Source organism: Rhodamnia argentea, chromosome 7 (assembly GCF_020921035.1).
Source record: "Rhodamnia argentea isolate NSW1041297 chromosome 7, ASM2092103v1, whole genome shotgun sequence".
NCBI classification, from domain to species: Eukaryota; Viridiplantae; Streptophyta; class Magnoliopsida; order Myrtales; family Myrtaceae; genus Rhodamnia; species Rhodamnia argentea.
In genome coordinates, this window is record NC_063156.1 from 21,118,109 (window position 1) to 21,144,274 (window position 26,166).

Below are 26,166 nucleotides of genomic sequence, written 5' to 3' on the forward strand. Positions count from 1 at the left end.
TTTCCACTTTCCTACTGAAATATGAACATATTAACGTGTCAATATTCTATTTATGATGGAAATTTCAGGTGTTCAAAGTAAAAATAAAATGTCACGATACATGGGCTGCAAAATTTGAAATAAGTGATGAATCGACTGAAAATTAGGTATTAAATATGTTCCCTTGTTCAAAGGAGGAAGCATCGGCCGATCTTTGTCATAACTCGTACATACGGCCGGCCGCTGCCGAAGTGTTTGAAATTTAGTGATTGCAAGGCTAAACAAGTGCAGAAAATTAATCATCCCATTTGACCCTTAATCCGAATTATCCAATAGATTTAGATTGTCCTAATAATAATTTAATGCAGACTGGGATTAGACCATTTTATTAAGCAACAACATCTATTGACCCCTTGTCAACACATTGCTTTGACTTCTTGACCTAAATAAAAACAATTTTCTTGGAAGCAAACTTGAACTAAACCATCTTCGAGACTTGAACTAACCCAACTTTTGCTTCAGTGGAGATTCTTCTCACAGGGTCATGATGAATAATCTCCTTCCCAATTTTCAGATAGAAATAGAATGAGATGAATAATCTCCTGTGTAACAGTACGACGACACAATCTTTTACACCAAAAAGAAGGGTGAAAAATTTGAGAATCGATCTTAATCTTCATTATCGGACTCAGGTAATTTAGGTTCATCATCAATTTCTAGCAGCTGATGCACTATTGCATCCATGGTTGGTCTCTTGTTCCGGTCCTCCTCCACACATGACACGCCAATCTCGACGAGCATTCTTGCCTGCTTCCTGCTGTATTTCCCTTCCAATCTCTTGTCCACCAAATCCTCTATCCCCAGATCCTCTCCACGTTGAATCCTCCTCCTCATCTCCCGGATGAAGGCCGTCAGCTCGGCCTCCTGCTCCTCGTTCTCCACTTTCTTCGCGACCCAATTCGAGAGCCGAATCCCCCTCACTATCTCCAGGACCATCACCCCGTAACTGTACACATCGACCTTCGCCGTGATGGGGAGGTTCAGGGCCCACTCGGGCGCCATGTAGCCCTTTGTACCCCTTATGCGCGAGAACTGCGAATTCCCGCCGTCCCTTTGGAGCAGTTTCGCCAGCCCAAAGTCCGCGATCTTGGGCTCGAACGTCTTGTCCAGGAGGATGTTCTCGGGCTTCACGTCGCAGTGGATGACCCACTCGAGGCACTCGTGGTGAAGGTAGGCCAGGCCTTTGGCCGTGCCGAGCACGATCCTGAACCGATCCCTCCACTCGATGAAGTCCCCCGAGAACAAGTGCTTGTCCAGGGACTGATTCTCCACGTACTCGTAGACCAAGAGCTTGTGCTTGCCCTCACAACAGAACCCCCACATCCTCACCAGGTTCATGTGATTTATCCTCCCAATTGTACTGACTTCAGCCCAGAAGACCTCCTCGTCATGGTACACATCTCCGAGTCTCTTCACGGCCACGACCCTTTGGTCCGCTAAAACGCCCTTGTACACTGATCCTGACGCTCCTCTCCCTATCTCTTTCTTGAAGTTCTGGGTAGCGTTTTTGAGTTCCTCATAGCTGAACTTCCTGAACTGGCTTATCATGCGGTACCCGTCTTCTACTGTGCTCTGCACATCACGCTTCCTGAAGAGGATCCACCAGCTCAAGAAAAAGACGAGGATCTCGACCACCCCGATAGCGGATGCAAACCAATAGAGGTAGGCCCATCTCACCCTCTTGCCTATATTGTCATACAAGGTTAATGAACCTACCAATAATTGGTCTCTGGCCCCGGAGCACTCGGGATCACTGCCGTTGCGAGTTGGCTTCAAGGATGCGACCAGGGAGATGGGCAGTTTCAGATGGAAGGTTCCAGGAAAAGACGGGGCCTTGTAGCCGTTGAAGAGCGAGCGCTTTGTGAAACACAATCTTTCCGATTCCCGGTAGCTGAACCCCAAGCAGCTGCAGTCATCCAAACAGGCCTGCCTGCAGAAATTGAACGAGGCGTTGTTGTTGTAAATGACGTCGAACCCGTAATAGTCGGTGTCGGGAAGCGGCACGAACTTCACGTCTGGAGACTTGGAGCAAGTAAAGTTGAACTTAGGCTTGCAACCTTTGTCCCAATCACTAGGCTCGCTCATCTCATAACCAGGGGGGCATGTGCACTTGGGCTCAGGTGTGTACACACAAATCCCGTTCCTCCCACATATCCCGTGCACATTGCACAATCCCGGAAGCGCCTGCCACGTCACCACCCACGACCCAGACTGCGTGTCCAAGCTGTAGAGCCTCAGGTTCCCGTCGTGGTCCATTGTTAGCCGCCGTTTGATCCCCCGGCCTCGGTCAGAAGCATTGAACTGAAACTGGTCGCTCGATTGAAAATGGCCCGTCTCGTCTAGGACTGCGATCCGGCTACTGTTGTAATTCGTTCTCCCGTTCCCGAACACGTTGAAGTCCGGGTTAGGCCAATAGAGGCTGGAAATGTCCGGTCCGTCGTACATCAACCTCAGCACATTGTCATTGTCGAAGTACAGGTTGAAGTAGCCAGAGTAAAATGCTCCTCCTCTTAGAGATGACACCAATTTCTTGCTCTTAGTGAGGAGCTGGTTCGGCAGCAGAGTATCAGTTGGATACTCAAAGCTTTGCCATAGAATGGTCCGGTCATGACCTCTGAGCACAAGATTACCCGAATCCAAGAGCTCGAGCGAACGGGCATCGGTTGAAGTCGTGTTGGTCTCCCAGACCACGGAACCGTCCACGTCGGTCAGGACCAACGAGCCGGTGCCCCGGAGCGTGACCTTAGAGCCCTGGCCATTCACGGGCTTGTCCCGGTTGGCCGTCCAAACGACGGTCCTGTCCGAGGAGTCGGCGAACCAGATCGAGAACCAGTAAGCATTGCTTCCGAGGCCATAGAAGCCGCAGGTGAAGGTCTTACCTGGGGATGTTAGAATGTCTGAGTCATGTTCTTCAACTGATAGAGAAGAGCCTCTATCCAATTTGTTTGAGCTTGCAAAGGAACCACATATGGAAAAGATGATGAGTGGGAAGAGAGGAAAGCTTGAAATGGTGATGGTTTTGCGCTTCATCACTGGAGCTTTTTGGAAACAAATGGACGGAGAGTTATGGATTTGTAGTTTTAGAAAAATGATATCTGTCTCGAGTGGGGGACATACTTTTATTTTGATATTTGATGAACCATAATATGAACGGCATTGCAGAGTCAACCATAAACCGTTAAAGGCCAAACGAGAGGAGACGAAGAGAAAATTTGGTTCACACGATTTATTTATTTATTTTTTGTTGACCTTGGGTCAGCGTCTATGAAAAGAGAAAATTATCATCATGACTCATCACGTGGCTTCTGGTCAAATATACCTACCGCACTGTTGGAATAACCTCCTAGAGTTTGCTTACATTTTTTTTTTGCAAAATCCTCAAATATTTTCACACATGCTTATATCCTAAGTAGCAACGATACCGATACGCGACACGCGCGCGACACGACACGACATGCAGACACGTTATTTCTCAAAAATAGGGAATTTCGACACGTATATTACAGATATATTTTCAGATATACAAGATAAATTATCAATTTTATGAAATCAATTTAATTTTATTCAAATCCACAAATAAATAAACACTAAAAAAAGATCTTAGAATTAATTTACACTAAAAATAGTAATCCACCATTTGTTGGTATCATTTCTTGTTTGGAATTTGACAAATTCAACTACATTCCGTTCCGGAGAGTGTCTGCGCTTCTTAGCTTATATTTAGGGTGTGCTGGAATTAGGGTGATTGGGTGGAGGCATTTAGGTCTTGATAGATTTTCAATTTTACATTTAAAATATTGAAAATTTTCAAAATTGACCCCGCACATATCGGAATTGCGGGTAAGAACTCCCGCCTTGAGTCTTGCTGCGTATTCGGTAGAGTTGACCATGTGTCGAATACCAGCACACGTCCGATATCGATACAGAATCCCCGGAGAGTGTCTGTGCTTCCTAGCTTATATTTAGGGTGTGCTGGAGATTTGGTGGAACCTGTAGACCATGTACAACCTGCACGGTCGGGTCGGTTCCATGTGGGCATTAGAGCCTGTGAAGTTCGAGGCTCAAAGATTTCGGAACCGGCGAACATAGGTAGGTGCCAAGGTTTGGGCTCATACCACTCTTTACCCACCTTGCACCCCGAACCCCGTGCCCTGTGCAGAGTACCTATAGTAAGGTACCGGTTCACCATGCATAATTATTCTTTAATTAAATATACGTGTATTTAACTATTTATAACATTATTATTTTTTTCGAAATTTTCACATTTATGTATGTGAAAATCCTATTTGATGAGCAAATCTCCAATCCCCATTAGAAAAAAAAAAAAATGAATCTCCCAACTTCATTTCGCCCTCCCTCTTTCTCTCTCTCTCTCTGCGACGAACTTAGCTTTGTCTATGCCGAAGCAGTTTAGTTCGTGCTCTTAGTACAGTTGGATAGGGTTTAATGTAATTCAAATCTTTTTCTCTTTTGTATTTTTGGATGTTTTCATCCTTTTAGGATTATGTTAATACTAAATAGTAACGTGCATTGTATCAAATCATCCGTATGTTTTGTGTTACATGCACAGTATGTTAATAACCACTGGCACAATCTATTGGTTTTTTTTTTTTTTCTCTTTTTGAAAAAAGACCGGTAGTTGAAGAAAACTCTAGAACCTGTGGACCAACCTGCCTTAGAGTATGTTGTAGGGTTGGGCAAATATTCTACCCACTCTTGTTGGACCTGGACACCCCACTACTTATATATTTACCTCTTAACTTGCTTGCTTAAGTAGTAAAAAATAAGTACTTAGTCTATTTTTAAACGGTATGTTGTTAAAGAGTTTTCGGGTGCCTTTTACGTATACCAAAATACGGACTTTTTGATTTTCAATGTACTGATTACACATAACCGGAGAAACACGGAACATCAAAGAATTGCACGCTTATTTTTCGAAAGTATTCTTAATCAGTGCCCCAAGGGCACCTTACCCTTTTCAAGCTATTCAAATTTTTATTTGGGAAAAAGTCACAAAAAGTTCTAAACTATGTCAACTGTAACACATTTATTTTAATTTTTTTTTGTGATACTAAGAACCCTAATCTTGTACTCGTGTGACACCTTTACCCATGATTTTTTTTTGTGACACCAAAAACCCCAAACATTTTTAAATGTAACCTATTCACACCAAATTATTTTTCCGTGACAAAAAAAAAAATCTCAAATTTGTAGGCATGTGACACAATTTGATGCCACAAGAAAAAGTCCGAGGTGAATGTTTCACACTCATATAAGTTTAGGGTGAATGTGTCACATGGATATAAGTTTGGAGTTTTTTGTATTACAAAAATAAAATAAAATAAATATGTCACAATGGGCATAACTTAAGATTTTTGGTAGCTTTTTTCCTTTATATTTCCCTTCCTTTTTTTTTTTTTAGGACCATGGCATACTTGAGAAATAGCAAAGTTTCCTAGTCTCAACTATAATGATTAAGAACTGACATTAGAAGACGGTCAACATCCTCAGCTCACCAACTCCTCCGCAGGACAACAATACCATGTGCTCTCAAAAGACATCAGCATCCAGTTTCCGCATGGAGTCACGGATCACGTCGAGGATTAGAGCTCTAGTCAAAACACTTGATAAAAGCCAATTTGGAATAATCGTCTCAGGGGCCTGTCAATTTTTATGCTGACCTTGTGACAAGAGGGTCAAGTTGGGTCCGATTGGCTGAGAATAATCGCAATAATGGAAGCCGAGTCGCAATCGCAAGTTGTCGAAGTGGGCCACGTGTAGATAGATAGATCTCGGAGAATATTCCAAATGGTCCGACCGTGGCGTGGAAATGGACCGGAAATCGTGTCTTGTCTACCATCATGCTCATTACAAGTTTATAGGGACCAAGGTGCAAAAACACAGAACAAAACATATTTTTAGGTGTGATCGATATTCCTCTTTTCAAAACTTACGAGCCATTTGGTTGTATTCATACAATTTTCTCATGTTTTGAAAGTCCGAAAATTGGTGGTATTATTAAAGACACTATTTGGATCCGTTGAATAGAGTTTGCTATTTCAAAAACAAAAGATGAATATGTTGTTTAGGAATCATATATTTTTTTTGGGTTAATAGCACAAAATAATTACAATCTAGCGCACCCGTGCACATTTACCCAAAACTAATTTAGGTGTCATAAAAATCTTAAATTGGTAAATTTGTGATAAGTCCACTAAAATAAGGTTTTGACAATATTCCATATATACACGAGAATGGTTGTCCCTAATTTTGTTCTTTTTGACTCCTTACATTAAACATAGTTTCCTTATAACTATCTTCCATATTCTTATTTACCATCCCATTACTTTCTCAGTTTGACTACCAAGATTTCATATTAATGTCTTGACACATGTTGTCTCCATCTTCCAGATCCAATTCCGAATTAGCGGCCTTCCTTATTTTTACTCTTCCATCGGTATCTTCGAGTTTTCTTTGGAGTAAATTTCTTACCACAATTATCGAATATTTCTCACATCTGTTTTTTTCATGGGAACAAATGTCCTACTTTACAAATTTAATATTTTTAATTATTTATCTTTTTTTTCTTTTTTCTCCTTCCTCTTTTCTTTTTTTCTTTTTAATATTTTTCTCTTTTTTCAATTACATTTGGTTTGGGCTTGCGCAAGGCCGGCGATGGTTCGCCTAGCCTCGCCAGATCTGGCGAGGCCCGGCCTTTACCGGGGCTAGCGGTGGTTGGCTTGGCCTCGCCAGATTTGGCAAGGCCGGCGACGGCTCGCCTGGCCTAGCTCGAGGCCGGTGACACCAGGCCTAGCCCGGTCGGCCACCACCTGCGGTCGTGGTCGGGAACCGGCGAAGAAGGAATACTAAAAAAAGAAAACAAAAAAAGACGAAAAAAGGAAAAAATAAAGAAAGTAATTAAAAAATAAATTTCATCCGAAAAATAAAAAATAAAATTTTTGTAAATAAAAAAGAAAAGAAAGCAAAAAAATAATTAAAAAGAAAAAAATATTTGAAAGAAAGGAGGAATGAAAAGTGTGGAAAATATTTTTCTCTTCCCAAAATGAGGAAATCATTTTTCTTAATTTTAGAAGATTTTTTTATTGACTGGAAAATATTTCCGTCGCCAATTTTGAATAATCTTCTCAGAGGTCTGTCAATTTTTATGCTGACCTTGTGACAAGAGGGTCAAGTTGGGTCCGATTGGCTGAGAATAATCGCAATAATAGAAGCCAAGTCGCAATCGCAAGTTGTCGAAGTGGGCCACGTGTAGATAGATCGATCTCGGACAATATTCCAAATGGTCCGAAGGGGTCGTGCAAATGGACCGGAAATCGTGTCTTGTCTACCATCATGCTCAATACAAGTTTATAAGACCAAGGTGAAAAAACAAAGCACAGAACATATTCTTAGGTGGGTATGGCAAGGATGACTTAATCTCGGTCCCAGGTGTGGACTAAAGAAGTACTTTGCCGCCTTCGGAAAGAAAAGTCACGATACAAGTGCTTTCGAAATACTTATTAATAATATCAAAGAGGATATATCGAAGCGTCGTTAGGTTCTATCAGTAGGTGTTGCTTAGTAGAACCTAAATATGCATGGTAAGTACTGTGGAAACTAAAGCTTCAACCTAACCTTGGTTATCTCACTTTTATGGGACATCACTATACATTTATCGATTGTCACGAAAAGAAATTCTATTGTATATGAAGGATCGTCTCTAAGAACCTTTACCTGTTGGTCATGCCTTATTCTTAAACTATGGAATGTGAACATCGGTTTGAAGAAACTACCGGCGCGGCGGCGATTGATTGTAGTGGGCTGCCAATTCATGTTCATGCGTTATAATCGTGCAAAGTTTTGTCGTTCATATTCCCTATCGAGAAGCACAGGGTCGCTTTAAATCCACGAGCACTTCGTTTTCTAGAAACAAAGGACGACAAAATGCCATGTTTTTAATGGATAGAAAGGTCTGTGCGAAAACTTAGCGCTTCGATTTGTCCTCGCTCGGCGGCCCGAAAGAGACGACGTCCCAGTGCATCCAAAACCAAATTCTCTGTGTGGCCAGTCTCTTTTGTTAATCAATCTTGGGCGACTGTGGAAAATCTTCTATGCCTCGACCTCATCCTATGGGGGCCCTCATTGCTCTTGCTCTACTACCAGAAGAGTCGACAATGGATTAATCTAATTACCCCGGGGTTACTTCTTCTGGTTTTACCAGAAGTCGCCACGCCGGCGTGCATCGCCGGCAAAAATGCTAAAAATGGCTACGTTGGATTTCGTTGTGACACCTCGGCAAAACTTGGAGAAAATTATCAAAAAAGTCATAAACCTTTTGCAATTTTATCAATTCACTCCTAAACCTTTTAATTTTGCCAATTCAATCCTAAACTTTTTTTTTGCGTGTGCTGATTTAGTCCCAAACTTTTTGTATTTGTATCAATTTAGTCTATCCAGCCAACTTTAGCCGGCCAATATTGACATGAATGCCGGTCAGCACTGAGCTAGACGCCGGCACTTATATAGACAAATTTTAATTATATTTTAATTTTTATTTATTTTTTTCTTTTCTGTTTGTTTCCTTTTACTTTTCTTTTCTTCTACCTCCATTTGCACTGAACTCGTGTCCCTGCAGCAAAAAAAGAAACTCAAGAACAGAACATGGAGGAAGAAGGAGACCACCTTGCCGCCACTGCACCCCACGACCAACCCCGACCACTTCGATTCGCCGGCGGTGATTGGCTAGAGGTAAGGCCGGCATGGCTCAGGCGAAGCTTGCCCCTACTGGCCACTGGAGGGGCGAGCCTCGCCGGCACTGGATGAGGTCGGCCTTGCCTTGCCATGGCAAGGCCCGACCTCGCCCAGGCTAGATTTGGGCTATCGCCGTGGCTGATGAGTTCGTCGGCTCTATCTCGACTACGACGGCGCAATTCGTGGCCAGGCTGGATAGCCCCAAGTGTCTGAAGAGCTTGGACTGAGAGAGATTCATGGATCTAAGGATAGAGTTCCAGGACTGAGAGAGAGAAGTTAGCATCCCATCGTTGACGCGAGGGTAGAGTAAGAGATTGATTGGCCAAATGAAGGGGTAACGGCGAGGGATTGAAGAGAGGAGAGGGGCCTGAAGATCTGTGGTGGTAGGACTCCGCGGAGAGGGAGGGCTTGCTAGCAAAAGGGTTGTCATCACCGAGGTGGTCAAGGATGAGGTGGATGATCTCTTCGGTGAGGCCATCAAAGGGGTTGGGGTGGCGGCGGCAGTGGTGGCGGCAGCATCGTGGTCTTTTTCTTCCTCCACGTTATGTTCTTGAGTTTCTTCTTTGCTGTAGGGACAAGAGTTCAGTGCAAATGGAGGAAGAAGAAAGAGAAAGGATAAGGAAAGAAGCAGAAAAGAAAAAAAATTGAAAAAATATTAAAATATTATTAAAATTTATCCACGTTAGCGTCGGTGTCCACCTTAGCACTAACCGGCATCCACGTCAGCATCAGCTGGCCAAAGTTGGCCGGATGGACTGAATTGGCATGAATACAAAAAGTTTAGGACTGAATTTGTACAACAAAAATGTTTAGGACTGAATTTGCACAAATGCAAAAGGTTGAAGATTGAATTAGCAAAATTAAAAGGTTTAGAACTAAATTGACAAAATTACAAAAGGTTTGGGACTTTTTTGACAATTTTCCCATAAAAACTTCGGTTAGCGTTCTGCCTGGAAAGACTAGGTTGCTCATTAAATGGAACGTTTATGATTGTTGATGCAATTTTCCTTAATGTTTGGTACAAAATTTTTCTGTCTAAGATAAGTTTCGCAAAAACAGAGAACAAATTTTCTCTAGTGAGCCTAATTGCTCGAAATGATCTGAAAATAGTAAGTTTGTGATTTGTAGATTGGAACCTCGTCTCAAATCAATGTTTGTGGAATCGGACCCGCTGGTTCATGGATGAATGTCTGGTCCTCCTGTTCACATTATCATGCCACTAGAAGATTAAACGGGTATGTATGGTAACGTTCCAGGAAAAATGTTTCTGTTCCCAAAGTGTTCCCGAAATACTTTGAGAACAGAAATGCATATGGTAAAAAAGTGTTTCCAAAGTGCTCTGGGAACACTTTTGAGAAACAGAAACACTTTTGGAGCGTAAACAAGAAACAAGAAAAACTTGCTTCTGTGTTCCTGGAACACTTTTTAGAAACAATTGGGAACAATTTTGTTTTTGAACACACTTTTTTCTCTTTTGTTCTTGCATGATGTTGACATTTGATTTTTGATAATTTTATTTTAATAAGTTAATTAAAAATATGAAAAAAATTCATAAAATTACAAAATCAACCTTGGAAGCTTTGGCCTAGCCTTACAACCAATTTTGAACAAAAAATATTTTTTGTAATATTTGACATTTTGCAGATTTATTTTAATTACAAAAATAGCCGAAAATAAGGAAAAATAGTATTCGTGGTTAGAAAAATGTGCAAAAATAGTCCATATTCTTATTTTAATTCCCTTTTCATTTTGGTTTCTTAAATTTAAAGAAATTCAATTTGGGACCACATGTCTCTTCATTGAGCATAATCCTAAATTGACTAAAAAATTTCATTTTAAATCATTTTAGCCAAAATTTTTACTTTTAGAGTCATGACATGAGATTTTGATACCTTGCATCTCATTTCAGTCCTCATGTTTGGAAAAATTGTACAATTGGACTAAAAGGACCTAAATGCACAAATATTTTTCATTTTAGCCCCCGATTTCACTCAAAGTGCAATTAATATTTTTATAGGGTCTCCGTTTAAAGGTAATCATATTTTTAACTATTTGGGAACATTTACGTGTAACTCATAATTGTAATTTTTCCTATCTATAGAAAACATATTTGATGTTCTCGTTGTCTAATTCCAATTCGTCTTCTCTTTTAGTTTTTTTTTTTTTATAGTTGATCTCGTCTATATCATCATTTGATAAATCGTGCATAAATTACTTATACATATATTGGTCCAATTTGATTTAGTAAATTGAACAAATGTGATTTAATTTGATTTAGTAAGTTAAAAAGATAAAGACATTTTAATTTTAATATATATAGTCCCCTTAATTAAATGAAAAAAATTAGGAACAATTTTTTTGCAGTTACCAAATGCATTTGTTTTCTTCTTCTTTTTTGTTCTAGAATAGAAACTTTATGTAGTTATCAAATGTGTTTCTGTTCTTTTTTTGTTCCGGGAACAGATTTTTTTGCGAGTTACCAAACACGTTTTTATTCCCAAAAATCATTGCTGGGAACAAAAATAGAAAAAAAATGTTTCCATTCTAAAAGTTGTTTCGGGAACAGAAACGTTACCATACGCTGTCTAAGTAGCTGAAAGATTGAACTGGATCAACGTATATAATAAAGGTTGCAAGTAGGGGATTCAAACATTGGACTACCTCCATGCGCTCAATGGGAAAATTGATTAAAAAATTGTAAACCCAATACTTTTTTACCAATTCAGTACTAAACCTTTAATTTTATCAATTGAGTCATAAACCTTATCTTGTTTTGCCAATTAAATACATCCGATCAATCTTAGCCGTAAATAGCCGACGTGGACACCGACCATCTTACTTAGCATGGCTGGCGCTCCCGATGGACAATTTTTAATAATATTTTAATATTTTAAAATATTTATCGATTTATTCATTTATTTTTATTCCTCCCGGCGATCCTTGTTGGCCACACTAAAAAAAGACATAAAGAAAAGAAAAGGAAAGGAAAATAAAAATAGAAATAAGAAATAAAAATAAAAATATGAAATATTATTAAAAATTGTCTTGTTCAATGCTGGTTATGTCGCATAGGACAATCGACATCTATGTCAATGAATTTTGGCAACAATTTACCGGATGGGCTCAATTGGTAAAATTAAAAGGTTTTGAATTTAATTGACAAAATTAAAAGATTTATGACTGAATTTGCAAAAATACTATCGCAACCTAAAAAAAAAAATCAGGTTAATGGATTATTAAGTTAATTAGATGAATTAATTAACCTAATACGGACTCTCTCAAGCCCTACCAATTCGCAACTTCGATTTAATTTTCAATTTAGGAGCCGCCATTAATAATTTAAGGTAGGTTGATTAGAAACATATATAAAATAGCGGGAGAACTATTTTATCTCTACGAACCGGAGAAATTGAGTTCGGAGACTTGGTTACGTTAATTAAAAATTAACGCCCTTTCGGTACCAATTTTATGAAAATGTCTTTTTGACTGGTTTATATGAATTGGATGTTTTTATTGTTTCCCTTTTTCTTTTTTTTTCTTTTTGAATTTTTTTAATGAATTTGAACAAAATTAAACAAAAATGCCCATAATATACCTTTAATTCCGAATATTCCGAATTTCCCAATAAAATTTCTCATTCCCGAAGATCCGGGCCAGAGCAAGATTTTATCCGCTACATCCTCGAGGATTCGAGCCAAGACGTGGATAAATATATAGAAATACAACATCCCTTCTCGCCAAAGGGCAGAATACGAATTTCTATATTTAAATCACCATCTCATCCCATAAGATCATGGGCGTGGCGTGCGATTTAATTTTCCGATGAGACTAGGTACTAGTGAGCATACATTATAGGCAGTTTTGTTTAAAGATGTGCAAATATTTATTGAATTTTTGAAAATCCTTAGGGGATTCCGGAATTTTCAAGGAGATAAGCTCCTATCCATAAATGATTGATATCTTTTAATTCAAGAAAAATTATCTCTCGAGATCTTCGAAGTGTTATAAGATAATTTACAAGTTTAAAATATATAATTCAAATGAGATAGACTTATCTGATATGCTTAGATTTCCGAAAATTCCAAATTTGAATACGAGATATCTTGAATACTTTGAACAATGCGCACAATATCTTGAGGATAAGATTAATTCAAACTTGGAATACAAAGACATATCAAATATTTCCCCCAAAGTATATTGAAGGACGCAAACATATTTAATATTCCAAAATTTGATGCATGCTCAATATTTTCAGGATATGATCTTAGATTTGAAATCGCTTGAAACTTGCATCACAAAAGTCATCCAATATTCTGACAACTCCACCCAAAATCGAGGATATCCCACATAATCACAGAATTAGCTTCAAGTTTCGAGAACTCAGATTAGGTATCCCTTTATCAGTTTCGAAGATTTAAAATACCTGCTAATTAAGTGCTATGATTTTATTTGCTTAGACTCACGATCATCCAGTTAATTTTTAGAATGTACAAACCAAGATGCAAGTTGATTGAGAAAAACGTCCATGATGACTAGAGTCTCCAATCAAGAACAACATTCCAAACTATGCATATTCAGATTTCGAAAATTGCAACAACAGTGAAGGGACTGTCTAGAAATCCTTATGCAAGAATCACAATCGAGTACGTTCAGAAAATTCGCCTTTTAGTGCAAAGACAAACGGTCCACAATTAATAATCATCCCATGATATATATCAAAATATGCGAGAATGCTCAGCCAAGTATGCAAGTTGGTCAATTAGGTAAGTAAATATTCAATGAATAGAAATTTTTTACCTTGAACCAAAAATCAGCTTCGCTAATCGAATTCGCACGAAACTTGGATGTCGAGCTTGAACTTTTGGACTGGTCGGCCACGAATACGTGATTATGCTTCGTGGATTGACTTGCTCTTGGTCGAGACAACGGACGATCAATCTCTTGGATTTTGGTGTGAGCAAGATCAATAGTACCAATTCGCCAAAGTAGGTGGTCTTAGCTATGAAAGGGAATTTCCACTAGGACACCTTGCTCTCTCCCTCTCTAGCCGTGTATATTTTCTGAATGTAAATTTGCCGACCCCCCCTTTTGTGAACGAAACCCACACACACACACACACACACACACACACACACACACACACACATATATATAGATAAAGCCTAGGGTTTTGTTCAACTAAAAGGCCAATCTTCAGTTAATCTCTTTTGCAATTAATATCCTTTGAATAGCCCAAATCCATTAAAACACCATAAAATTTCTGCTCTTCCTTAGTGCATGAATTATGGCTGGAAATCTTACTCTTTGTGGGCTCATTCGCATACGCATATTTTCAGACTCGAATTGGGCTTTAATTAATTAAATGAATAACTAATTAAAAGCCTTTAACATTTAAATGAGCAAAAATGGGTCCAAATCCTTTAAATAAATTCGGTACCCCATACCATGCTTGGCCAAAATTTCCATGTAATGCCAAGCTCGATCACTTGTCAATTTAAGCTCAAATCTTCTGCCGTTGGTTTGAATGCAAGAAAGAAATTAAATATGCAATGCATGAGAAATTTATTTTTGGCGAGAACTATGACTGGTTCTCATTTTATGCTTGAAATGAATTTATGGAAATCAAAATTTAGATGTCAACAAATACAATAGGTTTATGACTTTTTGAATAATTCAGTCTGCACTCAACCAACCAAGCCACCATTCTTTTTCTTGATTAACCCTCACACCTCTTCCGAAATTGCTCCTAACACCATCACCCACTCTAAGAGAAGCACAAAAAAATAAATAGCAACTTTTGTAGCGGCCGAAATTTCCCATGATAAAAATAGCATTCTGAAATGTAGATGAATCAACGCTCCTCCAGCTACGGATGGAGCTCGCAACGAGGAATTTGAAGGGGTCGAGGAGGGATTTGTTGTTGGCACGTCGGGACTTGAGACAACCGAATAGGGAGAAAACCCTTGAAAAAACACAGCATCAATTCGAGTTCAATTATAAAGGGCCGTATGTCGTCAAGAAGGTCCTCCCTGGTAGTGCATTGATTTTAGCTGAAATGGACGGCCAAGTATGGCCAAGCCTTGTAAATGCTGATGCAGTTAAAAAGTATTTCGCATGAATAATATCAGAAGGCCCCGATGGCCGTTCATAGTGAAAATCTGAGTTACTTGCATTTTTTCATATCATGCATACATGCATGTTTTACTTATTTTGTAGGTAGCAGGAGATATTTGAAGAAGCGGTTACTGGACTGGACTAATGGACTGTCTATCACGAAAGCTTCGCAGATAATTGACGCTAGAAATAGCACGAAAGGGTGTGCTGTGCTTGGATGGATTCATTTAAAGTAAAAAACGGAGCGCCCTCTGGACGCTAATAGTGCTGCGGCCTGGTGGCCAGGGGAGTGAACGGGTCCAACGTGCCTGGGGTTTGATCGCGGGGAACGGCATGAGTGGGGCACCATTGTAAATAGTGAAGGGGGGAGCCCTATTGTAAATATTAACAGTAAAATTTTTTTGCACCCCTTTTTGCAGGAAAAGGAAGCGAACACTTGGTCCAAGCAAAGTCAAGAAACATCATCAAATATGATAGTCATTGAACCTTAGATATGTCGCCAATAGCAATCCACAAAGCAACAAACGCAAAAGAGGAGCAATTGACTGGTGTAACCCCACCTCCTGCAGGTTCGTTTGGTCAGATGATTTTGGAGAGTGAAAAGGGAAATATTGAATATGCCAAATGAAAGTGTTAAGGAGGACAAAAGACTCATTCTCAATGTGTACACGAGTTAAAGTGATAAAAGGCAGTTCCTTCTTTTCTCCATATATACAATATATCCCTTGCTAGCCACTTTGAGCCCGAGTAAGGAGGGTGTTCAAAATATCCCTGTCAAGAACCACCCCACGTTGGGGTAGGTACTAGAGGTTGTGGCTAAAAATCAGTTGGAGGAAAGGTAAGAAAGATTTAATTGTCTCCACTTGTCTTAACCTTTTTGTGTTAACTTCAGGTGAATCTTCATGAAGACTCGAAGCATCCCGAAATGAAGAAGATCATTTATTTCTTCTACCCAAACATTGATTATCCTTTGCTTAACCAAGTTGAGCTTGAAATCATTCATTTCTAAATCCTGAGTGGTGATCATCCCCCACACTAGGGCAAGGCATGTGATTTACCAAGAAGATTGGTAATTGTGCATCGATGTGAAATATCTTGAGAGTTCGGAGAGAGCTATTGAAAAAGCAAAGAAGAGAAAATAAAAAAAAAAGTGATAAAGGCAGAGGGCCAAAAAAGTAGTGTGCCTGGTAAAAGCAAGGCTGAAGCCTAGAGAGGAGAAAGCCAAATGCATAAAAGCATAGAGCTTACTTCAAACAGAAATAAATGCAAAAAATAGAGTGAAACTCTTTTGTTGCAAAATAGATAGAGGGACAGCCAATGGACTCTCAAGACATGTTGTGATCCCCAGCGTCAAATGTTTTTCCCAAATGAAGTGAGATTGGTAAAATACATCAAGATGGTTACCAACTCAATACACCCTCAAAAGAAAATCAGATCCTTGTAAACCTTCCCTAATCGATATTACAACCCATCCAAAGTTTCTTTTGATTGGGATGTCTTGAGTCGACATGAAGACTTTACAAAGAAGCTACCACTTGAAGGAGTGGAGCTAATCATTTCTTGACTTATCTTCCAGGTTTTTGACTTGTAAACTTGGCGAAGGTAAAGATTCAAAATTTCCCCCAATGTGACCTCGGAACAAAAAAAAAAAAAAAATCTTTGTATAAGCCGGTGACCCAACCAACGATACAGTCCCCGAAAAGATCCCTCGGATTGATCGGAAGTGTATGCATTGCGAATGTGTCTGAAACCTTAGGCATGAAGAGTGCGAGGTATAAAAAGTGATTGTCTTGAATTCCCACATGAATAGTTGGGATCAAATAGCCCTTTCTTGAGAGTTTGCAAGAAGTCCTTTCCAATAAAAGAACTTTAGTTTGGTATACTCAACAAAATCCTTTTCATGAATCAAAATCGTTTTCGCATGTTTTTGACTTATCTTCCAGGTTTTTGACTTGTAAACTTGGCGAAGGTAAAGATTCAAAATTTCCCCCAATGTGACCTCGGAACAAAAAAAAAAAAAAAAATCTTTGTATAAGCCGGTGACCCAACCAACGATACGGTCCCTCGAAAAGATCCCTCGATTGATCGGGAGTGTATGCATTGCGAATGTGTCCGAAACCTTAGGCATGAAGAGTGCGAGGTATAAAAAGTGATTGTCTTGAATTCCCACATGAATAGTTGGGATCAAATAGCCCTTTCTTGAGAGTTTGCAAGAAGTCCTTTCCAATAAAAGAACTTTAGTTTGGTATACTCAACAAAATCCTTTTCATGAATCAAAATCGTTTTCGCATGTTTTTGACTTATCTTCCGGGTTTTTGACTTGTAAACTTGGCGAAGGTAAAGATTCAAAATTTCCCCCAATGTGACCTCGGAACAAAAAAAAAAAAAAAAAAAATCTTTGTATAAGCCGGTGACCCAACCAACGATACAGTCCTCGAAAAGATCCCTCGGATTGATCGGGAGTGTATGCATTGCGAATGTGTCCGAAACCTTAGGCATGAAGAGTGCGAGGTATAAAAAGTGATTGTCTTGAATTCCCACATGAATAGTTGGGATCAAATAGCCCTTTCTTGAGAGTTTGCAAGAAGTCCTTTCCAATAAAAGAACTTTAGTTTGGTATACTCAACAAAATCCTTTTCATGAATCAAAATCGTTTTCGCATGTTTTTGACTTATCTTCCAGGTTTTTGACTTGTAAACTTGGCGAAGGTAAAGATTCAAAATTTCCCCCAATGTGACCTCGGAACAAAAAAAAAAAAAAAAAAATCTTTGTATAAGCCGGTGACCCAACCAACGATACGGTCCCTGAAAAGATCCCTCAGATTGATCGGGAGTGTATGCATTGCGAATGTGTCTCGAAACCTTAGGCATGAAGAGTGCGAGGTATAAAAAGTGATTGTCTTGAATTCCCACATGAATAGTTGGGATCAAATAGCCCTTTCTTGAGAGTTTGCAAGAAGTCCTTTCCAATAAAAGAACTTTAGTTTGGTATACTCAACAAAATCCTTTTCATGAATCAAAATCGTTTTCGCATGTTTTTGACTTATCTTCCAGGTTTTTGACTTGTAAACCTATCGAAGGTAAAGATTCAAAATTTCCCCTAATGTGACCTCGGAACAAAAAAAAAAATTATTTGTATAAACTAGTGACCCAGCCAACGATATAGTCCCCGAAAAGATCCCTCGGATTGATCGGGAGTGTATGCATTGTGAATGTGTCCGAAACCTTAGGCATGAAGAGTGCGAGGTATAAAAAGTGATTGTCTTGAATTACCACATGAATAGTTGGGATCAAATAGCCCTTTCTTGAGAGTTTGCAAGAAGTCCTTCCCAATAAAAGAACTTTAGTTTGGTATACTCAACAAAATCCTTTTCATGAATCAAAATCATTTTCGCATGGATCGGTTTTTCCATGGAGTCTAACGGTTCATGATGTCGTGCTAACTAAAAGACAAGTTTGTGATATCATGTAATGCCAAGTAGTCGTCCAAGAAATCAAAGCTAGCCTTATTTGCCTAGGCATCTAATGCTTTTTCCTAGTGGTATTGGTGTTTGTTTTGAGATAACCTTAGTTGAACAGGTAAGGTGTGTTCATTAGCCCAAGACCAGTTTCGTAAACAAGCTTTCTCGATCTGGTGAGCTTAATAGCCCAGAGCAGGCACAATACCAGGAGTTCGTCAAGATTCTAGACATGCACAAGGTGCGGCAACAGAGTTTGTCGAGAACAATTTGAGATGTTTGTCAAGATCCCAGTCATGTGCAAGGTACAATGACGGAGTTCATTGAAAACAATGTGTGACGTTTGTCAAGATTCCAGCTGTGTATGAGGTGCGACAGTGGAGTTCGCAGCGAACAATCTAAAGAAAGTTTATAAAGATTCTAGCCGCATACAGAGATGCGACGGCAAAGTTCGTTGAAAATAGTTTGAAGACATTTGTCAAGATTCCAGTCATGTACAAGATACAATGACGAAGTTCGTTGAAAACAGTTCAAGATTCCAATCTTGTGCGAGTGTCCGATTGATGTGCCAAAGGCAATGTCGGAACTCGTTGACAATGTTCGAAGTAGTGCGTTCTGAGAGTTGAATTAACGAGTCAGCTCCGAAGTTGCATTCTTCCCCAGTGCAATAAGGTTAGTTTACCAACAAGATTAGGTGTTTGTTCATCTTGAAATGAAACCTCTGTGGGCTCTTCTTTCAAGAGGGGCAGTAGTTGACATCTAATTTTGTCAATCCTGTTAAAAGTTTGATTAATTTTCTTGGAAAAAAGGGAGGCTTAAAATAAGAAAAGGCTCAAATTCAATTTGCCCTTGTCCTTATTCTTTGTAAATTATGAAAATAGAAATCAGTTTTCTTTTGTTTTATGAAAAATAATAAAAAAGATAATATAAAAAAAGAAGAAAAAAGAGAAAAGAAAGAGGACTCTGATCTGGCGGGTCAGCCCATGCCCGCTCGGGCAACCCAGTCCGCGCCCGCGTTCACCCCCATCGAAGTGGGCCTGCATGCGTAGGCCCACTTTTTTCTTTTTCTCTTTCCACGGCCCAGTAGTTTTTCTTCACCCATAGGCCCGCCAACTGACCCACCCCGCTTCCTCTTCTCTCTTTCCCTGCCCGAGCTCACTTCCTCTTCTCCTCCTTCCTCACGCCTGCAGCTGAACAGAGACAAAAGAAGGAAAAAATAGAGCCGCCGCAGGAGAGAGGAGAGAGAGCTGCTTCACGTGGAAATATCAGACCAAAACGGTATCTGATTGGCCATCAAGCTTGGCTGAAGCGAATGCAACAGAGAATGTCGGCGGAGCAGAGAAATTTCCGCCATAGCAGAGGAATTTTGGCGGAGAAGAGAATTTCGGCTCGGGAGCAGAGGAATGATGATTAAACGGAGGCAAATTAAGGCTGAGGTGGCCGGTTCTTATCGGCTCAGGTGGGCGGCACATAGCATAATAAAAGGAGGAATCAAGGCTGTTCCGGGGATGGCTCGGCTAGGACTCTCCCGGCCAAAAACAGAACAAAAAAACAGAGAGTGAGAAAGAATGGAGCCGTGAGAGTGAAGGGTCGGATTAGCTAAGCCCTGATCGTGCTGGTGGGTGAAGAGTGCTATTGTTGTTTGCCACCAATCACTCTCTACGTTTGTTAACAGGTGAGTTGTCCACCCGGAGCTTGGTACTCCATTTTTCGCGCTCTCGGGTTTGCCGGGCTGAGACCGTCGGTTTCCTTCGTCTGGCGGGCTCGAGCTCGAGTTGGATGGTTGGTTTGGTTAATATAAAACTCGTTTGTGGCATGATGTTGTGCTTTTTTGACGCAGCGTTTAGCCCGTGAATTATAGCAAATTTTGCTTAGAGACAAATCTCAAAATTCAATAATCAATAATTATCCTAAAAAACATTATAATAACACCTTTTATAGGTATTAACCCTAAACCTAATCCTAATAGGATTCTAAACATTAAAATCCAAAATTACAAAACTGCCATTAATAGTAAAATAAATCCCAAAAATACTATAAAAAAAGGAAAACCCATTTAGACGATCCTAAATCGCCAAAATCCATCGTTAGTCACGGCCAAAGGCGTGAATATTAATCAGGACGCCGTTTCGCTTTAGCCAACCTTATTTGAGCCCGATCCGATGTTGTCGTCCCTATCCGCCTGTTCTTGGCACATCACCGTTTCGCCTTTCGATTAGTTTTCTGCATGTCCAATCGATCCAGAAATGCACTACTAATACATTCCGCATCATTTTTCCTCGCTCATGTTCTGTTTTTGACCCTGTTTGTGCCTCGAGCAATATGAACAAGTCGGCCATGAGATATACGGCCGGTCAGTAGAGTCTCGTGAGTAGCTCAATTCGTCTTGCCTGTTTAACGTCTATGTTTGACCATTTCCCGGTCCTCTTGATGCTTTGAAAATTACATGTTACCTACTTTCATTTGGATGGGATACTTTCTCTTTTGTGGCCCACACACGAGAGATTTTTGGTATTGAATCATGCCATGAGGTCAGCTCGCTCGCCCAAATTCATGCCCAGATTTGCATAGCCTGTCAAAGCCGCCACTTCAAGGCGCGTTTTCATCGTCATTTCATGTCAGATAGTTGCCATTATTTAGTTCAATCTATTCTATACATGTAGTAGTTACCATCCATATGCTGGTTTACTACTGATTGTGCTCGAGATTAACGAACGAAGGCCAGAAAAAAATCCCGAAGGTCTGCTTTTTCATCCTCAGTTGCAGGTAAGGTGTTCCACAAAATGCCCCAAAGAAGATAGCCTTTAAGAACCAAACGGCGCCGTTTCTGGGAATCGGGTCAAAGCTGGTTCGGGTCCGGGTCCGAGGCCCGTCCGTGGGTGGGTGTCATGGAACGATGCCGTTCCATCACGCGTGCGCAGGTCCCAGAACGACGTCGTTCAGGACTATTGCTCGCGTGCCTAAAATGACGTTGTTCCTGGCCGCACGTTCTTAAGCGCCAAACGGCGCCGTTGCCGTTAGGCACTTCTCCTAAAAAAATATATATTTCAGAAAATCAGGAAAATGCTTTTAAAAATCCAAAAAAAAATCCAAAAAAAAAAAATCCTGAAAAATCTCAAAAAAAGAAAGAAAAAATTTAAAAATTTTGGAAATATATATATATATATATATTTTTCACATTTTTGGCCTAATTAGTATTTTTAGGCTCTTTTTTATGGCGGAGATTGACTGATGTCCATTCCAGTCCTATTTGTTGTATACCCAATCATGTCTCGGGTCTGATTATTTGGTTTGTAACCTATATTTTGTTGACCTGCATGTTTATTTCCCAGTCAGTAGGTAGCTAGCTACTTTAAATACTTGAGTGTTAATTAATGCCTTGTATTTCGATAAACCGCCCGTTAATCACTTTCCTAGAGTTAGGGTGATGATTAAGTTAGCGGTTGTACGAAAATGACAGAAAACCATTATGCATGATCATTTAGCACTGGTTAGATACTTGTTAGGCTTTGAATGACAAGCAGAATGTGTGGCCACTTTAGGGAACATTAACTCGGTTAGGTATCAAAGGGCGCTAATTAACTAATTAGCGTAAACAAGTCCCCGAACCTAGATACTTTGGTTGCGTAGGAATCGAGATAATACTCCCTTATCTCGATTGGTGTCTAGCCGATCCCAAAAGGCTAATGGCGACTCCTAATAATGATTTAGGGCGTTAAATCATGAAAACAAGATCCAACGTCACACAAGGTAGGATTTGGGAGAGTCCGCGCCTAGACCGATAAGCAATACTTCTAAATCTATCGGACCCTCACGGGAGGGAAAAGTTAAGTCGTGACAATAGCTTTTTCACCCAATTTCTCTCTAAATCCGAAAATGCATAAAAATATAAAAAATATCATTCATATTGCATATCATGTAGTTTAGATGTCATTATGCCATGCCATGCCATGCATATTTGCCATGTCGTTATGCTATGTCATGCATATATGCTATGTCATTCATGCATATGCCATGTTTATGTTATGTCTTTATTTGCATATTACTTAGGTTAGATTTATTTTCACATATAATATAATTTTGCATGATTATGTTAGTTCATTGCATTTCTGTCGCAACCTAAAATTAGAAAATTCCAGGTTAATGAATTACCATATCAAATAAATGAATTAACTAATCTAGTCCTAGCTCTTCCAAGCTCTACCAATTCGCAATTTAGGTTCACATGATTTTTATCAAAAGATTTTTCATTTCAGAGTAGCCGCTAATCTTTTTTTGGTAGGTAAATTAGATACCTAAATAAAGTATCATGAGAATAATTTATTTTCTGCAAACCGGATGTTTAGGTTCGGGGACTTGATTATGTTAATGTTTCAATTAATACTCTTTTGGTACAATTCTTATGAAAATTTCCTTGAATTGGCAAATTCAATTTATTCAACTTTAGAAATCAAGGTGCAATTATATTTTTGGGTTTTTCTTGATTATATGAATGCAATGCATGAATACGACTATATGAATGCATAATCTAACTATATGAAGACAAAACAAAACGTTATATGATAAAAATAATGATCATGCATGATAATTTTGAAAAAAAAGTGAATTTAATGCAAATAAATATGAATTCTATTTTAGATGACATGTGACGTGAAACATAAACTAGATGACATGCGAGATGATTTATTTAAGCTACATGACATAGCATAAATGATGGGAAAAATGCTCCACATGCAAAAATTCATGAAAAGAATGCATGAATGACATGAAACATCATAACGGATATATATATATATATATATATATATATATATATATATATATATATAAATGCAATGAATGTCTTGTTCCCTTATGAATTTTCGGTTTTCTCTTGAAAGATATTGGTTCGACAATTAATATAAATTAAGAGATTGATTTCACAAATATCCAATTTATATTAAAGACCATCTTGAAGTTTAATTTTTGAAAATTTCATTTAAGAACAAGACCTTTTTTTTTTATGATTTCTTTTTTAGAAAAATGACTCAAATAAAAGTATAATAAACCTTGAGCATGATGCACCTTATAATTCGAATTTTTCGATAAATTCGCCTCATACCCAAAGTTTAGCTTTGGAAGGGGAATTTCATTCACGTCGTACTCCGACAGTGGGGTCAGATGGTGAGTTTTAATATTGGACTAAAGTCGTATATAAATGTTATGGGTGGGATAGTGAAGTCCAATTTTATGAAATTAGTCGGTCCGATCCTAAAGGTATGGGATGTGACAGACAAATTCAATGTGCAGATGAGATCATGCTTCGGGAGTGAAGTCAGATGGTCATCCTTTATGCACATATTTCCTACGGGACTAAGGCACATGGGAGCATGTATTATACTCAAGGTATTTAAGCGCAATAATCGCGCCAAGTGCTTTTTTTACTCAAGGCTTTGCTACTTCAGGTCTTTTAACTAAAATGCATCAATTCAAAATAGTAGTACCCACTGTCCAATTCCAATGGTTAATGATGCATGTAAGTATGATCGGCTAACTCTGTGCTAGCAGCTGCGGTAATACAGAGGATGCAAACATTTTCCGGTAATTTCAGCCAAATAAAGGGATAACTGCTGAGTTATAAAGGGTAAGATTGCCCTATCCAAAAGGTATTCACATCTTGAAAAATTAGGAAAAATATTTCAAAAGGTTTTCAAACTATTTCATATAATCATCCAAATTAGGAAGATATGTTCGATATCTTTCGAAACCAATTTTACCGCAAGAAATGCCAAATATTCTGAAAAAAATATGCATGATGTTTTCAAGATATGATCGGGGTTCGAATTTTCAAGTTAGGCAATTATCACATAAGACTAGCATATCCGAAAATTACCTTATCCATCCAATATTCATTTGACATTCAACCGATACTTGCATCAATTCAAATTTAGGCAAACCAAGATTTCGATCCAAAATAGGCAGTTATCCAACAATATATTCAAGATGTGCAAAACATTCAATGAGATATGCAAATCAACCAATCCAAGTAACTAAATTCCAGAACATCTAAAAATAAGGGATGTTATCTAATTTGGATAAATTTGGATGCCAAATTCAAACACTACGTTCCCTTGCGGATCAAGCTTGCTCGGTGAGGCTCACAGAATTCTCAGACGATGGCTGGCCTTGAAAATTGTTCTTCAATATGGTGAAAATTGCCTTTCCTAATTTGAATTTGCACGAAACTTGTGCGCCAAATTCTCTGACTTTGGACCAATCGGTGGAGGATCACGCACGGCTGGGACTTCTTAAGCACGGCTGGACAGCGAGATTAGCTTAGCTTGTCGTGAACGTGTATTGGGCTTGCTGAACAGTTTAGAACTTGCTAGTCCAAGAGATGACCTCTCGGCCGACTATGCACGTTGTCGATTTGTTAATCCTCCACGAGGTCGCTCAATGTCCAGATCAACGTGGCTCTGATGACTGATCAAGATCACCTCTTTTTGCCTTTCTCTCTCTCAAAGCCATATGCTCTGTTTCGGACCTGGAGGATGATGCTTTGCTGGGATCATTGGGTCTTTCTAATCACACCTGGATACAATCAAAAGAAGACAAATCAGAGCTTCATCCTCTCTATTGCGACATGTTACGCCCCCATGTAACTCCTCCCTCTTTTGTTTTCCCGGTTCTATAAATTTTCAAGTGCTCTCGTGGGCATAACACGTGTTCCTTGTGCGTGACTCCAAAGAGAAGAACAACAAAACCAAATCTTTATAGTGAATCGAGAACTCCCTCTAGATGTGGCTTGATGGTAGCTTCGGTTTGCGCCTGATGTTGGTCTCGTCCGAGATTAAACCAGAAAGGAGAGAGAGTAGAACGCCGGAGACTTGGACTTACGAACTCAGCGAGGCCGGAGATTTGCTGAGACAAGGGGCAATGGTTCCTCGTCTGGTCATAATTGAAGGTTGGGCCTGAGATGATTCACAGAGGCAGGGGGCCGAATCTACTGGATGGTCATTGGAAGAACATTGAGGATGCAGGTTCATCTCTGCTGTAACTCGTTTGCGGCATAGGACAAGATCGGAGGCGATGTTGTAGCAACCACTGGCTTTGCTTGGGAGAGCTCGAATTAGATTAGTTAATCTAATTCATTAATTAATCTGGTGATCTATTAATCTGAAATTTTTAATTTTAGGTAGCGACAAATTTGGACATCGAGTCAATCCGCCGACAGCAAAGTTCAAGACCTTATTCGGGACTGCTGGGAGTCTTTGCTCGTTGCCTGTAGGGAAGTTGCGCAGCAAGTCTTTTTATTTTGATGTAAAATCTTGTCTAGAATCTAGGCTTACGACCTTTGTGTTAATCCTGAAGCAGCAATTCAATTTCCTGTAATTCATTTTGTGTTTATGAATCAAATCTTTATTCATTTTGTCTCATTCAATCCCTTCATCACTGAATGCGAAAGACTATACTCCGATTGAGGATACTGTTCTAGAGCAAGAATATAGTTACATCCGGACCATCTTCATCAACTACTTGGAGGCTTACCGACGCGATCTTCAAAAGACCACCTTGGCCCGCATCATGACAGCCCGTTACTAGGATCGGCCAACTTCGCAGCTGACAATCACAGAAGGGCCATTATCTTTGCGAAAGATCAACTTTCGTTGCTGGTTCGTGTTGGCCCCCGATTTTTAATTATTTTATTTAAAAAAATTAATTAAAAATACCACAAAGATTCATAAAATTACAAAATCAACTTTAGAAGCCTCAGCCAAGCCTTAGAAACCAATTTTGAACAAAAAATATTTTTTGTAATTTTTTTT

The 26,166-nt window shown here is 39.3% G+C and overlaps 1 protein-coding gene across 1 annotated transcript; it reads right to left on the bottom strand.

Moving 5' to 3' along the window:
• Positions 1-588: 588 nt before the first annotated feature.
• On the bottom strand, positions 589-3,069 carry LOC115734691 (putative receptor protein kinase ZmPK1). The gene has a single exon (XM_048282635.1). The coding sequence runs from the start codon at positions 3,067-3,069 to the stop codon at positions 649-651; it is 2,421 nt and encodes an 806-aa protein (XP_048138592.1). The 3' UTR covers positions 589-648.
• Between the last annotated feature and the right edge of the window lie 23,097 nt (positions 3,070-26,166).